The 17,661-nt window shown below is 35.4% G+C and overlaps 1 protein-coding gene across 1 annotated transcript; it reads left to right on the top strand.

Moving 5' to 3' along the window:
* Window positions 1–6,517: 6,517 nt before the first annotated feature.
* LOC131616306 (ELF3-like protein 2) lies at window positions 6,518–11,920 on the top strand. Its single transcript, XM_058887600.1, has 4 exons — window positions 6,518–7,550; window positions 8,715–9,616; window positions 10,508–10,559; window positions 10,652–11,920. Exons 1-4 carry the CDS (start codon window positions 7,326–7,328, stop codon window positions 11,663–11,665), a joined length of 2,193 nt encoding a protein of 730 aa, XP_058743583.1. The 5' UTR covers window positions 6,518–7,325; the 3' UTR covers window positions 11,666–11,920.
* The last annotated feature ends 5,741 nt before the right edge of the window (window positions 11,921–17,661 follow it).

Genomic DNA, 17,661 nt, shown 5'->3' with positions numbered 1-17,661 from the left:
TTGAGATTGGAAGAAGACTTTGGCAATCTATTTGACTTCACACTTGCTTGTTGCGGAAATTTTGAAAGAGGATGAGTTTGGAAGAAAATTAGGGTAAATGAATGGGGGAGGGGTCTGTTTTGCTTAATCTGCAAAACGCCAAGTATTTCGGAAATGAACTTCCGAAATGCTGTTTTCGGAAATGAACTTCCGAAATAAGACAATTTTTTCAAAAAAAAAAGGCGCTTTCGGAGATGAATCTCCGAAAACACCTTTTTCTTGCATTTCGGAGATGCATTTTCGAAGTCAGGGGTAGTTTGAGTTTTTCACCCGAGATGGGCTAGAAGGTTGAGAGGTCTATAAAGAAATTTTCAACATTTATATAACTCCCATCACCAACAAATCATAGAGTTATTCATCGCATATGAAGTTTTGCTTTTAATTACTCTCTATATGAGTGAATGTGGTATTGAATAAAATAAGATGAGGTGCAATGGATCAACTTGCCTAAAACTTGTTTTGCAAGGGAAAAAACCTATATTATTTATCTAGCCTATTCAAGACAAAATCAATTTATTTATAAAGCCATGTGATTTTATATGTAATCACATAAGAAATGATATCATCCAGTGGCGGTTCTACAGCCCGGCTAGCCCGGACACGCGCCCGGGCTCAACCCTTATTTTCTTTGTATTTTTCCCAGTTTAATAGTCGAATTCTAGACGAAATTAAGGGCAAAATTAATAAAAATAAGGGTGTGAAAACTAAAATAGATGAGTAACCAATGGTCCAGACAGACCCAACCCAATTAATTATATATGAATTATAATAAAAATAATTTTAAAATTAATTATGCTACAGTGTTATAGACCGGCTGGTGTTTCATCTTTTCCCTCTTTATCTTTAATGGTTGGTGTTTCATCTTTTACCTCTTTGTCTTTGACGGTTGGTACTCCAAGATATACATATTTAATAATTATTATTAAATATTATAATAATAGTAGTTTTATATTGTTGATAAAACTTCAATCTGCTAATTATCTTTTTTCTTGAATGATACCATTTTCATTTTTTAGTTTTCTTGCAATTTATGCTTTCAAAAATTTATAATTGATTAGATCTTCCCTAATTTTATAATTTTTTTTACTTCTTTTCTATTATAATTTTATAGCGACATTATAATTTTTCATATATTATAAAATCAAACAAGAAATCATGGGCGTTTAAATTTAATTAAATGGTAAGAATAATACAAATTGAAATGGATGAAAATGATGAGTTTTACTATATGGTCAAATTAGAGAGTTCAAGGAAAATTAATTTGTCAATATGAGAAATTATCTAAGTTTTCCACATAATAAATAACATTAAAATTTTTGGGATTTTTTTTAAGAAATAAGTTGAAAATGTTCAACTATTATTTTATTAGCTTTTGAGGGATTATATCCATTTTTTATTGAATAATTTGTCTTTAATAAAAATAATATTAAAATTAATGTATAAGTAAATTTATAGTTATAAAATAAAATAAATGCATAATAATTTGAAATTTCAACTCAATTATAGACACTATAATAAACCAATATAAAAACTAAAGTGGAAAAAAAATTATTTGAATTTTTAGTTTTTTAGTTTCCTCAAGGGCACACACGTTTACAATTGAACATTTACTATTGTTCATTATAATGTATAAATAGATCCAACAAAAACTAAACGCAATTGGAATACTCTTTATTTCCTTATCATCTTTTTTTAGAGCACAAGTTAGAAAATGCAAGGTACTCGAAATCATGGGCTGAGCTACAGCCCAACGAATCCGGACACGCGTCCGCGCTCAACCCCTCCTTTCGTTGTATACTCCTCACTTAATAGTTGATTTTTAGACAATACCAGAGGCAAAATTAGTAATTTTTAGACAAAATTAAGGGTAAAATCAGTAAAAATATGACGTGAAATTTTTGGACAAAATCAAGAGATTTTTTTTAGATAAAATCAAGAGTAAAATTAGTAGAGACATGATGTAAAATTAGTAAAAACAAGGTGAAAACTTTTTGCTCAGGCTCCATAAAATTTCTGGCTCCGCCACTGATATCATCATGTCATCTATAAATTCTAATAGTATTCGTGCTCATTTTCTTGAAAAACTAGTTCAATAATTGAATGTCTAAAATTCAAAGCACTGATTGAATGAACTTAATTATTTTAGATAAAGATATGAACCCGATCATGAATCAACCAATTATTTAATTGAAACCTTGAGTCAAGAGATTGTATATATAAACTATTGTTTTGGAGTATATGCATGACGCAATGGACTATACTTATCTATATATTCAAATTATAATTCAACTCATCAAATTAGTTAAATTGGTAATAATTTGATGGAGAGAGATCATACTAGTTGTAGGTAGGGATGTCAATTGCATCTGTTAATGGGGATCCCTGTGGGAAATATCTGTGCGGAGATCCGAAATTGGGGATTTTTTTCCCTGTGGGGATGGGGATGGAGGGAAAAGTTCCCCCGATAACACTTTGGGGCGGGGATTGGAAAAGTATCCTCCGCCCCGTGGATTCCCCGACTCCGAAGATATATATTAATTTTTTTATTTTATATATTATATATTATATATTATATAATTATAAAATTTTACATGAAAAATATTAATGTATTAAAAAATGAAGAGTCATTAGAACTTAGAAGTTATAGATTTGTCACACATAATCAACCACTTGCGCTGGACGACATCGGTATTGTGGTAGTAAATTAGTGGAAGCACGGTAGCAAGAAATTATGTTACTATTTATTTATTTATTTATTTTTACATAAAAAATATTAGCAACATCAAGTTCTTTTGCTTTTTTTATTTATTATTAATGCAAGATGTATTTTGATTTTTTTATAAAATAAAGATGCAAATATATGCGTTTTAAAAAAAAACGGAAAAAAAATAACAAAATACTAGTGTCATAGTTTTGATCAAAAAATGTAGAAATTTTCTTAAGATTCGATCTCCGTGGATATCCGTGGGGATCTGTGGGGATGAGGATGGGGGGAAATATTCCCCCGTGGCGGGGATTGAGGATGGGGATGGGGAGTAAATTTGGGGGCGGGGCGGGGAGTGGAGAAGCGTCGTCCGAACAATATCTGCTCCGTTGACATCCCTAGTTGTAGGAAGCTAAATTGCTATAAGCTTAGTTGACTAAGGAAACATGGGGAAATTTAAGTTGCAGTTTTAATTTTCTATAAATTCATGAAAATAATCATCATTTTTTAAAATTAAACTTATAGAGACAAAAAGAGTGTTGGGGAGTTCAGGAGCTGTTATAATAATTTTAAATGAGAATATCAATATGTTATTGGTTTTACGCTTTTGATAAGGAAGGAAAATTAGGGGTGGCAAAATAGGCCGCCCGATCCGCCTTAAGTCCGTCAAAAAACGAGCGGGGCGGGCATGCCCGCCAAGTGAAATGGACATAAAAACCATGTCCGCCTCGTCAAGAAAAACGAGCGGGCGACGTGCTTGTCCGTCTATTTTTATTTATATTTTTTTCTTTATTTTTTTAATAGATTAATAGGTATTTTTACCTTTTACTTAAATTTTTCACTTATTTTCTAAACAATTTTTTATAAAAGCAACTTTTTAACAAATTTTACTTAAAAAGATATTACATATATTTACAAATAAATATATAAAATAAACTATCAAGAATTAGAATTACTATAATTAACTAAAAAAGAGGGAATTTTGGAGGAGGGGCGGACTTTGGCTGGCGGCGAGCATTGGCGGGACGGGCTATGGCGGGTTTTGGTGGGGCGGGCCTAAAATCTCAATCCAATGCGCCATATTTTGGCGGATGCGCGGGCCAGCCCGGCGGGCCACGGCCCGTTTTGCCACCCCTATGGAAAATTTCACAATTCAGTATTTTAAAAGTGAAAATAAATAATAAATGAGTATGCTCCAATTTAAAATGTCATAATTATTTTAAGGTGAATTCTTATCTACCCAACTCAAAAAGTCGGGTAGAGTTACCTTTAGTGTAAAATACTTTGGAAACAACCAAAAAATATATTATTTAATAATTAATTAAATAGGATAAAATTAATTGATGTAATATGATTGGTGGAATGTACACTACCCAACTTTTTGTGTTGGGTAGAGAAGTTGTCCCCTTATTTTAATTTCTTAAAAGATATTATATAAGATTACACAAATTTTTTCATTTTTTTAATCTAAAGTATTTTTAAAAGTATTCAAGAGACAAATAAATTTTCATTGAAGAGTATTAAATATGTAAAGTAAATATCTTTGGTATTTTTTATAGGGTCATGCTAACGAGTGTCCCGGGGACACTGGTTAAGCATTCCAAATAAAGAAATTATTCTAGATCAAAGCATTAAATAAACATAATATTCTTTAAAAAAATCAATTATTTATAATTTCAATGCATTGAATACATATATTTTAGGTAAAAAATTTATCTTTTTAATCTATTAAACGATACTCTACTTATCTTTTTAATCTCTTAACCAGTACCCCGGAGCACTCGTTAGCATTACCTTTTTTTATAATATTGTACGTTTGTTAAGGTGTTGTAATTGACTGATTTGCTCAAACAAAAATTAATATTTATTATTTTTTTAACAATTAAGTTAAATTCGAACATAACTATTTATATGATTATTTCATAAAGTATGTAATAAAGAAAAGGCTGAATCAAGAGTAAATAAAATAATATTTTATAATTTTTTTTTTATTTTCAAAAATACTATTTTATGGAAATATTATATGATCCAATGAATTTTCAATAATATTAAAATACACATTATTATGGAGGAAGACATGCTCAGTCTCATCATCGAAAGAGGAAGACATAGTGCTGGAGGAACGACGATTGTGGAACATGGTAGTAGGCGGTGTAATGGAAGCGGCGGCAGTGCTGGAGGAGGAGCAACGGAGGCGTCAGTGGTGCTAGAGGTCGTATGCTCGTGTATTTGAAGTTACTCAAGGGATGAACCACATGAGTATAACTATTTTTATTATGCATGATAATACAACGCACTTTAGGAAATAATATGATTTTTGGAGATTCATTATGACTTTGAAGGAGGTCGTATGCTTGTGAGGGTTCATCTTGTCACCATATTCTTTCATTCCTTGAATTTAGAACAGTCTTCGTATGTTCTTCATTCACTTTGTTTGAAAATCAATTTATTAATGTCCTTCTTCGCTCTCCTATGTGTTGGTTCACCCAAGGAATAGACTTTACTCCATGACTCCAAGTTAGACGTGTTATTGTGATGGTCATTTCTCCAAGGTGTGTGACTTCGACGCCTCTTATTGTTCTCAATGTTTCTTTATATTTCCCTAAGTTGTTTGATATGTGCTTCCATTCCATTACGTCATTTGTGTTATCTGGTGTCTTTCCTTGGTGCGTAAGTTGTGAGGAGTTACATATTCAAGATTCTTCTGCCTCGTTCCTTCAAACCTAACGAGAATGTTAATGGGGTATGACCTCTCACCCCAAAAACACGCCTATGGTGTGATGGATCCTTGTGTCTAAACCCTCTTATATGTATATGTTATTATGGGGTTTGTGATTATGATGGTTGCGTCTGCTTTCCAAGTAACTCAATGGAGCCTGGCTTCTTGTTAACTCCATGCCAATTGATCCTTAAGATGTATGGAATCTTTTATTAGCCATATAGTAGGCATCAATGTGCCCGTATGTACTCATTAGGTGAATCACCTGATTAAGTGATGCGTACTTTGCTTTACTAATCATATTGTCTCAATCTCGTATCATCTTTCTTTAGATGTGAATGGGATACATGGAAGACATACTACGATTCTTAAGTTAGACAATATGATAGCGAATAGTTAATGGTTGAATTGATAGTGTGATCATATGTCAGAGACGATACCCTTATTGATAGAGTGATTATATTTTGATACACTCCAAATGATTTCAATTCTAGTCGACAATCTAAAGGACCGTTATTGATCGATGTAAGGAGATTGACGTAACTGACTCCAATTAAGTATGGGTGTGCTTTATGTAACTTACAATGGTGCTAACAATTTCGTGCTTTCAAATGCTTGGTTAATAGGCACATCAACTCATAAGGATGATTATGGGGCATGGATCACATTGGATCATCATGCAACATCAAGGTGGGCACCTAGAAAAATAGCTCATAGTCTCCCTATTCAATTTGTTAAGTATTCTAAAGTGTGAACTTCTTTAATATGCAAATTTTGGGTAGGGCTACTTAGACCCCTACTATTTACATAAATATTTATAGTTATAAGTTCTATATAATAAATATTTTTTTAAAACAAATTAATATAAATCCAATCAATAATCATGCAATTTATTTAGTGACCAAATGGTTAGACCAATGATCTTGATTGTATTGATTAATTATACAAATTTTAAAACACATGTTAATTTAGTCTAGTTATATACATTTCAATCTTTCATATGAATATGATAATCAAACTAAACCAACTTTTAGTAATTTACAACAATGATTCACACATTCAAAGATGAGAATAGCTATTTTGAAATGCAAAGAACTAAAAGCAATCGATTTAAACAACGGATATTTCGTGAAAGATTGAAACGTGTGGTAAGAGTGAAATCACTTACCCTTTGGCATCGCCATTGGGAAAGAGAGAAAAATTGTGACTTGGTCACTGCATTCTTTCTCTCTTTTCTCTCCCATTTGAACACTTCATCAAACACATGGTGCCCTCACTCTTCACCACAATACTAGATATTCTCTACTTGCAAAGATTGGATTTTTCCACATTATTTGGGTCTCATCCCTCCATTACTATTTCCCCATTTTCCCTTTCAAATTTACTTCTCACTTTTTTCTTCTTTCTACTCATTGATTTAGTTTTGCCTCCGTTTGTTATATACTCTTTCTTTATACCTTAACCAATTTCATTTGGCTGTTATTGTTGGTTGATTTTGAGCTATAAAGTTTGGTTTTTGAGAAATGGGGTGTGTTTGAATCTGTGGTTTTTTCTTCTCAATTCTCTAATGTGTTCCCCTTCCTTATTGGTAATGTACAATCACAAAAACTGTTTCATGGAAGCTGGTTAATGTTGAATATGTGTTGCCCCTTGATTTGTTTTTATAGGTTCCTATTATTGGCAATTTTATTTCTTGTAAATTAAGGTATCTCTGTGTGCAATCGTAACTGCAGAGACTAATTCCTCGAGGTGACTGAGATCTATTGTAAATTCTATGTGAAAGGAATGGACATTATATGTTTTGTAAATTTGGAAAAGATAAGAAGTTTTTTGTGAGTGGATAGAGTGTGGAAAAAGACTAGAATGAAAGGGGCAATTGATGAGGGAAAGGATGTAAGTCCAATGTTCCCTAGGTTGCATGTTAAGGATGCAGAGAAAGGAGGACCAAAAGCACCTCCAAGGAATAAGATGGCTTTATATGAACAATTTAGTATCCCTTCACAAAGTATTGCAGCAGGAGGACCGGGTTCAGGATCCTTGTTTTCTCTGCCTTTAAGAAACTGCGCAGTTCCTGCAACATCAAGCCATGTGAGTCTTCTAATAGTTTTTTAAGTTTTACCATGTAATCAATTCTTGTACCATCTTATGAGTCTTATCTTTCATTTATTTTCATAGATAAAATGGAACTTGCTTTTTTTAACTATCACTATCCCTATTATACACTAAAGAAAGTTGAAGACTTTTGGTAGGAGTATTAAGCTTGATAGGTACTACTATTAAGTTGCATGAAATGAAATTGTCACTAGAAGAGGATATAAGTTGTTTATGTATAGTTTTATTGGGTATGCCTCATTGTTTCCTGTTATGTACCCTTAGGGCTTGACCCAAATGTTTGTTGTTAGACTGCGACTGTTCTCTCCTGCGGCACGGTTTAGAGGTAATCTTGTGAACTGGATCGTAGTATATGAACACAAGTTGTATTTTGTTAACCTTAAACTTGAATAATAGAAATGTACTGCAGCTGCTTTGCAGTGCAACGTAGACGCAATTAGTAGAATTCCGTTTTCAAATATTGTGTTGGATGTGTGGTAAGGTTAGACAGGATAAGATTAGAAATGACAATATTAGAGAGAGTGTTGGGATATCGCCTATAGAAGAAAAGATGGTGAAAAATATATACTTAGGTGATTTGGCATGTAGAGAGAAGACGCGTAGATTCTGTGGTAAGGAGAATAGATGAGATAGAGAGGAGTCAAACAGCTAGAGGTAGAGGAAGTAGGGGTGGCAAAACGGGCCTGGTCCGTCGGGCTTGCCCGTTTGCCAGCACTTTTTTGCAAGGCGGGCTAAGGGTTTAGGCTCGCACCCTCTAATATGCCCACCCATTCCCGTCCCGTTTTTTGCGGGCACGGGCATTAACATGAAAATTTGTAATTTTTAGGCTTACAAGGTGCAAAGCCTGCGGGCCCGCCCCGCCCCGCCCTGCACACATTTTTTTGTGTAGGCAGATTGTTATGGCGGAAGTTGATATACATAGCCGATCCCACTTAGTGGGATAAAACTTGGTTGTTGTTATTGTACTGTTGAACCAGGTTGTTGTTTTAACAATATCTGTATATTAAACTCTTGTGAAAATAAATGACTTTTTAAAAATCATAATACTAGTAATAATAATACTAAGAACTATTGAAGCTTTATCATTTGGTTATTCTATATACACTTTATTTTAGTTGTGATGTTTATACTGATTTGCAGCTTGGTTGTAATCAAAGCATCAAGTTCTGCAGCTCCAATTCCAATGCAATTTCTATTCTATCTGAGAAGACTCAAGCCTATAATTCAAGAAAGATTAACTTAACGAAGTTGACCGTGAGCCATGACTTAGAACACATGAAACCTGCAAAACAAACTACCAAACTTCAGCAAGATAATTACATCAATAGTAGCAAGAGTTCTCTTAAAACACTTGATGGTGAAGATGCTTTTATAACTCCGAGTTCCGTTCATGTGAAAAGTTCATATTATGGTGGCGTCGTCCAAAATGAAAAAGATGAAGACAAACTTGCTCGCTGCAATTTGAGCTTTTCGTTTAAAAGTCTAAATTCATTTAGAAAGGTGATGAATTCATCTGGAGCCATAGAGCTGAAATCATCACAATATGGGAAGAATCGGATCGAAGAGCATAAAGATGCGAGTCAAATTGATCAAAAGGCAAAGGAAAAATCTCCTCACTCATTAAATGGTTTTGACGAAACAACAAATGAATCGTCTAACTCATCGGCTAAATATACGAATTCTAAATCAATGAAAGAAGAAATTAAAAGTATTTCAGTAGATAGCTTGAAAGCATTGCAAGGCAGCAATGGTCATATACATGAAGATCGTGCAGCTTTTGTAGACAAAAACAACTTCAGAGATCATTGCATGGAGAAGCCAGCAATGAGTGATGTCCAAAAAAGTTCTGGTGAGTTAGAAATCGGTAGAAGGTCTTTACATGGAAAGAGAGAGAGGAGTAGAGATGAAGAGACTAGTAGAAATTGTGATGCCTTGAATAAATCAAGCTCAGAATGTAGGTTTGGTCTGGATATCATCCCCGACGATGTCGTAGGACTAATAGGTGAAAAGCAATTTTGGAAAACAAGAAAAACTATCATCAAGTAAGTTTATCTGTTTAGTATTATGTGTTTATGATTTTTACTCTCTCTCTTTTTTTGCTTACATAGGAACTATACTGAGTTTAATGTTATTTTACATGTGAAACCTGTAAGTTTCTGAATCTTCTACTATACTAATGGTGGCTATGATTACCCCAAAATTGTCTCTTCAATCATCAAGTTCTGTTAACTAATTAATTATACTACTTTTATAGGAATAGTCAAACTTGGAGACCAAGGAACACACATATGAAGTCCTCCACTAAATAACTAGCTTCCAATTGACATACATAAACCCCATCAAACATCACACCTTAAGGGTGATCCTGAAAATATGCTCCGATAGATCTAATTAATTGAAGACATAATCCTAAATTTACGGAAGTAACCTCATCCTTAAGAGAATTTTGAGTATAATTGTAACTACCCATTATACTAATTTTAAGTCCTAACGCCTATTGAGGTTTGTGCAATTGGTAAGGAGTTTATTCATACTTTGCAAGGGCGTTGATTCAACCCCCGCTGCCTACGTAGGGATCTGATGGGTAGTCTGTAAGCACCTTTGTTAGTGCTCTTTAAACTGAGGTCTGTCTTGATTCTGGTGAGTCCTCTGAGTCCAACTCACCTAAACTTTATAGAATTCTTCAACAAAATTTTGTAATAGATCTATGCATGAATGTAGGAACACATGAGATCTACAAAGTTTAGGTGAGTTGGGAAACCTCACTTTCCAACAAGATCCATCCTACTTGAAGTTTGACATTTTTGAAATCGTAACGCAGATTGAATCATGTGAACTATTTCTCGAAGTACTCATATTACACACATTTGTTTATTTTAAATGTCTGTATTTTTCTCCTGACATGAACCTGGCTCTGACATTGCTATATTCAGTCAACAGAGAATCTTCTTCATGCAAGTGTTTGAGTTACATAGACTGGTAAAGGTAATTTCTAAACTAAATGTTTATTGATTGTTTGCTCTGTTGAATATTTGTTGCTTTCATATGAGAAGTAACCAAACATATCTTAAAAGCAGGTCCAAAGATTAATTGCAGGATCACCTAATCTATTGTTTGAAGACAACCTTGTACTTAACAAACCACCAACAAAAACACCCTCCCCCGAGAAACTACAATCTAACTTTGTCAGTGAACAACCATTGACCGTTTTTAAACACGACAGCAAGTCCGAGAAAGCCCCTACGTCCGAGGATGTTAAAAACAGTGCAGTTGGGAACATTCCCTTTCCTTGTGTGAACAACATAAGCAAAGAACATAATCGGCTTTCATATTATGGCAATCATCATTTAGGAAATCTTGCATTAGCCTCTTCTGATAAAAATTCAAATTCCATTTCCATTTCCAAACAATCTTCAAGCATTGTCTACCCCCCGCCACCAAACCAATGGCTAGTTCCTGTCATGTCTCCATCTGAAGGTCTAGTATATAAGCCAATCATTGGACCATGTCCTCCAAACGCCGGCGGCATCATGACACCATTATACGGCGCTTGTGGTGCATTGAGCTTGACTCCAGGAACCAAAGATGTTTTGGATCCATCTCTTACAAGTTTTCATCAAAAGATTGGAATCCTTTCTGGTTCATCATTACCACAACTGTTACCACCATGCGTTCCTTCGTTCATGCATAGATCGATATCATCTTCATCTGTCGAACAAATGGGACAATCTAGTGGTCCTAAAAATCGTCACTCATATGCAGAACTCAATTCAGCAATATTGTACCAGAGTCCTTCAAACATGTCTACTCAGATAAGCCAAGTAATGTCAAGAAATATTTCAACTTATCAATCATTGGAAGATAATAAAGAATTACAAGTAAGTACAGCCAGTAGTCCATCCAAGAGAATGAAAGGAGATGAACTTCCTTTATTTCCACTAGCTCCGACATTTTGGTCATCGCCAGATCGCGACTCGCATGTTGAACATCAGTCAAAAGTAATCAAAGCTCTTCCTCATAATAAAAAATCAGCAAGTGAATCAGCAGCCAAGATATTCATGTCAATACAAGATGAAAGGAAAGTTTTGTAACTAGTTTCTATATATAATATGTCTAATAAAGCAAGATATTCTAATTTGAAACTATACCTTTACACTAACAATGTATCTATAGATTGATAACAATACTTAAGGCTTTTGGAGAGAGATGAAGAAGAAGCAAACTTGGAGAAGCTGGAGAAGGATTGTAAATTCATGGTAAAATGCCATTAAAAATAAATTCATGTACCAACCATTGTTGTGACCACCCAATTTTGGGTCTCGATCAAATAAAGTTCATTTCATTTTCATGCAAATTTTCAAATTCTTAGTTTTTTATTTTATTTTTAAGATTACCCTTTATTTTTAGGTTTAAATATATTTTTTGATCTCTGCAAATATATATATATTTTTTATTTTGGGTCTTGATCAAATAAAGTTCATTTCATTTTCATGCAAATTTTCAAATTCTTAGTTTTTTTTTTAATTTTAAGATTACCCTTTATTTTTAGGTTTAAATATATTTTTTGATCTATGCAAATATATCATTTTTTAATTTTAGTCTCTCATTTTATTGTTTTGTTTTGATTCTTGAAAATATGTCATTTTATTATATTGGAATCATCTCAATAATGTATATGTAATATTTATTTTAGAAAATTTCTTTAGCCACCTCCCTATGGGGGTCACCCCCAGCGAAAATCCCAAAATACCCCTGCTTCGGAAATGAACTTCCGAAGCGTTTTTTTTTTTAAAAAAATTTCCACAATTCGGAAGTGCATCTCCGAAAACACCTCATGGGGGGTGTCTTCGGAGATGAACTTCCGAAAACACCTCATGGGGGGTGTCTTCGTGTTTACGGTGATTTCCGGTAAACAACCGCTAGTCTTCCAAACTATAATAAATATGATTTGGTTACTCGCAGGATCGACTAGATTGATCCTAGGACACATAGTCAAGAAGATTGTTATCAATGTTCATTCGAACCATATTCATGATTTGTCTTCTTCAATAAGCGTTGTTCGATTAAAGAACAAATAGTCTTGATAATCACTTTGTTATATATAAATGTGACTTCAACGAAAAGATAAGTAACATAACATATGAAATTAAAAGGACTATTAAAACGTAAAAAATCTTAAACTGCAGAAACGTTAAAGACTTTGAAAGTAAATAACATGAAAGTAATTCGAAAGTAAATGACATTAAAGTAAAGATACAGAAATGTAAATGGCAAGAAGTAAACGAAATGCAGTAATTCTGGAAGATATTTAAAAACAAAAGATAATACACATGTATTAAAGTGGTGGTGTCATACGTACATTTTCTCAGCGAACTCTTTCTCTTAACGCTTGATACTTGAGTAAATATGTGAGTGATTTGTACAAAATGAACACACAGAATCCTAACATTAAGACTCCTATTTATACTAGTTTCGACCTTAACGGTCCTACACTAATCTGCTGCCACGTTTCTCATAAGAACTTCTAGCGACGCCATCTGTTACTTGGACAGTTACGAAACCGTCTTCGAATTTCAAATCTTCCCGCCTGAGTCCGTCTTCGACGCGTGGCAGTGTATTAAACAAACACTACGAAAAACACGCTAAGTAGTAATACTTGAATATATTTATAAATTTTGTCTAAGTCCCCGAAGACACATACTTTTCACTAGCTTTCAGTATTCATTATCTTCATAGCGAACTTAGAAATCTTTACTCTCGTAGCATGACCATCAGTAGCCATTCTTTTATTTTTAAGGGATGGCCATCAGTAACCATCTTTCCTTCGATTTTCTACTTCTTCGAAGGACAAATACTACAAAACGAAATCTTCAGCTAACAAATTGCCCCCAATAAATGCCTGTTTCGAGAGTCAACAGAAATAGGCGTTTCTTGTCATTATAAGATTTCGTTCTTTATTGATCTTTGAGAGTTCCAAGACTGCTGACTAACGTCATAATCATTGATGACCCTGTTTCCGAAACGTCTTGTCATTTTCAAAGATGTCTTCTCATAACTTACATTCCCACGTTTTAACCTTACTTCTTGATCATTACTCCTACATACTAGGAGTGAAGCTAACTTTATTCGACCGCCGTTGGATTAAATCACCAGCCGCCACGTGTTCTTTGGATTTTACCCAAAAGATTTAAAAAGGGTTTCCGTTAAACCTTTAAATACTTGGTCTTGCACTTCTACACAACCTTTCATTCCTATTTCTTCATCTTCTTCAACAAAAACCAAACATCTTCAATCTCTTCAAAATTTCGCTCCCTTAATCAGAAATTTCTCTATGGCTTCATCTTCAAATGTTCTTCAACCTGCTCTGAAGCTCCAATCAACAACACGGTCTGGGGAACAAGAGCACGTTCAAAACCCTAACACCGAAGAAATACGCGCTATTTACGCTTCCCAGGTAATCATTCCCTTTGAACTTTCTGGAAAATCTCTCGCTTTTATGGGTCCATTACCAGGTGAAAATATCCCATCTCTGAATAAATTCTTCCCTGCTTATTACAAGACTAGACCATTAGTTAGCAAAATTAGGATAGATGAAGATGGCTGTTCTCCCTCAGGAAAATCTGCTAACATGGAAGAAACTCCAACTGTAACTCCTTTAGCTTTAGCGAAAATTAGGTTAAACTATATGACCAACTCTGTAAAAGTGTTTAGGTCAATTCCTTTAGCCAAAGATCCTGATTTGTACTATGCCTGGTTAGAAAAAGTAGAGAAACAGAAAGAATCCTTCTGGAAATCGTTAGGAATATACGATTTGATTCAACTGTCAAAGACAGGTTTAGAATACAACCAACCCATGTTAGTAGCAGCGGTTCACTTTTGGGATGCTTCTCACAACACTTTCCATCTCCCCTGTGGAATGGTTACCCCTACTCTTTTCGATGTGGCTGCGATTACAGGACTTCGACCAACTGGCGAAACCTTCGATCCTAACGAAATGGATAATGATACTATTGGTTTTAATGACTCACAAGTCACTTATACTGCATTCATCCAGAAGCATCATATTACCACCGAAACGGCAGTATCCGATGAAGAACATATTGCTTTCCTAGCGCTATGGCTTTCACGATGTGCCTTCTGCTCAAGATCTATTCAAGTTGCAAAGAGGTACCTTTGCATGGCTAATCAATTGCATGCTGGAAAAAAGCTCAACCTCAGCCAACTGCTTTTAGGGTCTCTTTATGAAAACTTCAGCGAAGCTGCAACCCTCACCAAGAATTTCAAATCCGGTAGTTTACTTTATGCTGGCCCTTTCTGGCTATTACAACTGTGGCTTAATGCTACATTTGAAACTCATCTTCCCTTTCGAGGAAACGTCAATGAGGAGGATAGCAAAATCAAAAATTGAACTATAGAAGGGACCAGGTTAGCTTACCTAACTCCAAAAGAAGAAATTGGAAAGCTTCGTGAACACTTCCTGGCATATTCAATGATGTTTGCCCGGCGTAACCAGTTCGATCCTTCTATGGCCCCATTTGTACATAGAACAATAGGTCCCGAATGGTTTACTCGAAAATTCCCATTAACATCTCAGGATCAACAAACTGAGTCAATGGAAATTTGGGAAGCCTTTCTGACTCCAAGGTTATTTTCTCATCGCCTTCGACCATCAAAAGGTCAATGTATTCTCATGTGTTACCAACCAAATTTGGTCTCGAGACAGTTTGGGTTGGTTCAAATAAAACCCAAGTGTTTATATGAGAAAAGAAACCATATGTGTTTCCATACCTTGTACTTGACTGAAGAAGAATGTAAAACAAAAATCAACAAATACGTTGGCACCACCAATCTTCCTCCTGTCTCTTTCGAACCTGCTTTTTATTCTACACCAGACTTTCATCAATGGTGGACGGATTATTATAGCTCCCAAATCTTTGATGCTGATAGCCTTGCTCAAGAACTAACTGCAGCTTTTACTGATGTGCAGGAGAATTTTCAAAAAGGTACTTCAACTCATATTAAAGAAATCCAAGCTTTTCAAAAATTCTTTGAAACTATCTACAGGCCTGATGATCTTAGTCGGACCGTTCGTGAGGCTGCAGTCATTTTGCGCGAAAAGTTTTCCGCCAAACTGGATAAGTTGAAATTGCCCTCGTATGTTCGACCAGAACTACGCTATGAAGTGGCTTTCAAACTTAATCCTCCAAAATTCCCTCCACTACCGAGTGCTGATTTTGGTGTGGCTCTAAGTCCTCCTTTCCCAGACTGGTTCTTGTGTGGGAATGCTCTCAAAATTCTTTGAGAGAGTACCAAAAAACGCGCTGAACGAGTGGTTCCGACTAAGCATACCTTGGATACTTTCAAAGGACATCTTCATATAGATCTTAAACATGTTCGTGTCCTGACCCCAATACCTGAAGGTTTGGATTAAGACAATCTTTTCGACTGACTTTTCTTTTCTTTGCTGATATACTGATTTCAGTTTCAACTACAGCTGTTGCACGAAGGAGGAAGATCAAGGAAGCTTCTGCCCAAAAAGATTCTGGGACATCTAAGAGCAACAAGCCAAGTGAAAGTGATTCCATCGTCACTGGCAAGAAGCCCACGGTACATACTCATCTCATATTCTTGATTTTGTACAATCTGTGAGTAGTATCCACCTTACTTATCGTCTATTCGCCAGAGCTCGAAACCTCCAACAGGTTCGAAGCGGAAAGCTTCCTCGACAGCTGCCTCAGATGGCGAAGATAAATCCCCTCCCCAAACTAGACAAGGACACAAGAAGAGACAAAAAGTTGTTACCCCTTCAAGAAAAGGGAAAAGGATAAGTCCCTCTAAAACTGCTTCTCCTGGTGATAAGGCGTCCTCTGAAGAGTCTCCTTTGAAAACTGCTAGTAATGCTTTCGTTGTGGAAAGTCATAATTCAAGTCCAGACAATATCCCAACCAAGGTATTTGGGTTCCACCCCACATATTATCTTGTGATTTTAACCAACTAATTAAACTGACATCTACCTTGTTATTGCAGGATGACGCTGGCACTGCCACTTCAGGTTTCAAGGACCATGGCTTTACCATTAATGTTGACAAACTTTACGGTAATTGTCAAATTTTAACTTTCGTCAACTAAACCCCTCGAAGGCTTATCTTTATGACTAACTTTGCTCCGTTTAACATAGGTACCTCTCAAAACCAAACTCATGTTCTCTCGCCAGTCTTCGAAGACGTTAGGCCAATTGCTACCATATTGCCTAATGAACCAGTCGAAGAAAGTCACTCCACTGACGAATCCCCACCTACTCATCAAGACAAAAATTTGGAAGAAGATCATCCATTCTCAGGCAGCGACAATGTGAACCCCCAAACACATGACAGTGAAGATACTGCGTCGGAGCAAGATGCTATGGAAGAGATTTCTCAACCAGAAAAACAAGATCTTCAAGGGACTTCGACTCTTGATACGAAAACCATTCCTGAGACAACTTCGACGCTTGCCCCCGTGAAGCCTACTCCTTCGGAGCTGGAACAACTTAAGCAAACTGATCCTCTTAGTTTCTTAAAGGCTATCATGGATGCGAATACTTCTTCGCCTTCGGAACTTAATGTCTCTCCAGCTGTAACTGCAGAATCTAGTGATAAAGAAGATATTCCTAGCCTCCTCCGACAAATAAAAGAGAGATTCTTTGGGGTCAATCTTGTAGACGTTCTCAACCGGGAACCTATTAAGAGTCACAACTTAAATCAACTTCTAAAGAAGGTAGATTTGCTTCAAGTTTCCACAGAAGTTTCAGAGGTAATTGTTCTGTTAGGCTCTCTACTCGAGCAACTCCAGGCCAACATTCTTCGAAAGCAAAATGTCGAAAAAGAGCTATCTGAGACAATGGCCTCTCATGACTCTTCATGGAACTCTGCTGTGGACGCAACGAAACAAGGTGAGGCCCTCAAGCTTAAACATTCAGAAAATCAGAAGGCCTTTGATGATTATGAGAAGAACATCAACTCCTGGAAACAAGAGATAAAGACACTCGAGGACAAGATAAAAGAAGCTGAACGTTGTCAGGCAGCCATACAAAAATCTAACCAACAAG

This window comes from Vicia villosa, linkage group LG7 (genome assembly GCF_029867415.1).
Source record: "Vicia villosa cultivar HV-30 ecotype Madison, WI linkage group LG7, Vvil1.0, whole genome shotgun sequence".
In the NCBI taxonomy this organism is placed as follows: Eukaryota; Viridiplantae; Streptophyta; class Magnoliopsida; order Fabales; family Fabaceae; genus Vicia; species Vicia villosa.
The sequence above is the reverse complement of the archived record's forward strand: the minus strand, read 5'-3'. Positions and strand labels throughout refer to the sequence as shown.

Bases quoted from the DNA above. Each gene is read 5' to 3' on its own strand.
- LOC131616306 (XM_058887600.1), top strand. From the start codon at position 7,326: ATGAAAGGGGCAATTGATGAGGGAAAGGATGTAAGTCCAATGTTCCCT. The intron at 7,551-8,714 runs GTGAGTCTTCTA...ACTGATTTGCAG, and splicing joins TTCCTGCAACATCAAGCCAT to CTTGGTTGTAATCAAAGCAT. The intron at 9,617-10,507 runs GTAAGTTTATCT...TGCTATATTCAG, and splicing joins ACAAGAAAAACTATCATCAA to TCAACAGAGAATCTTCTTCA.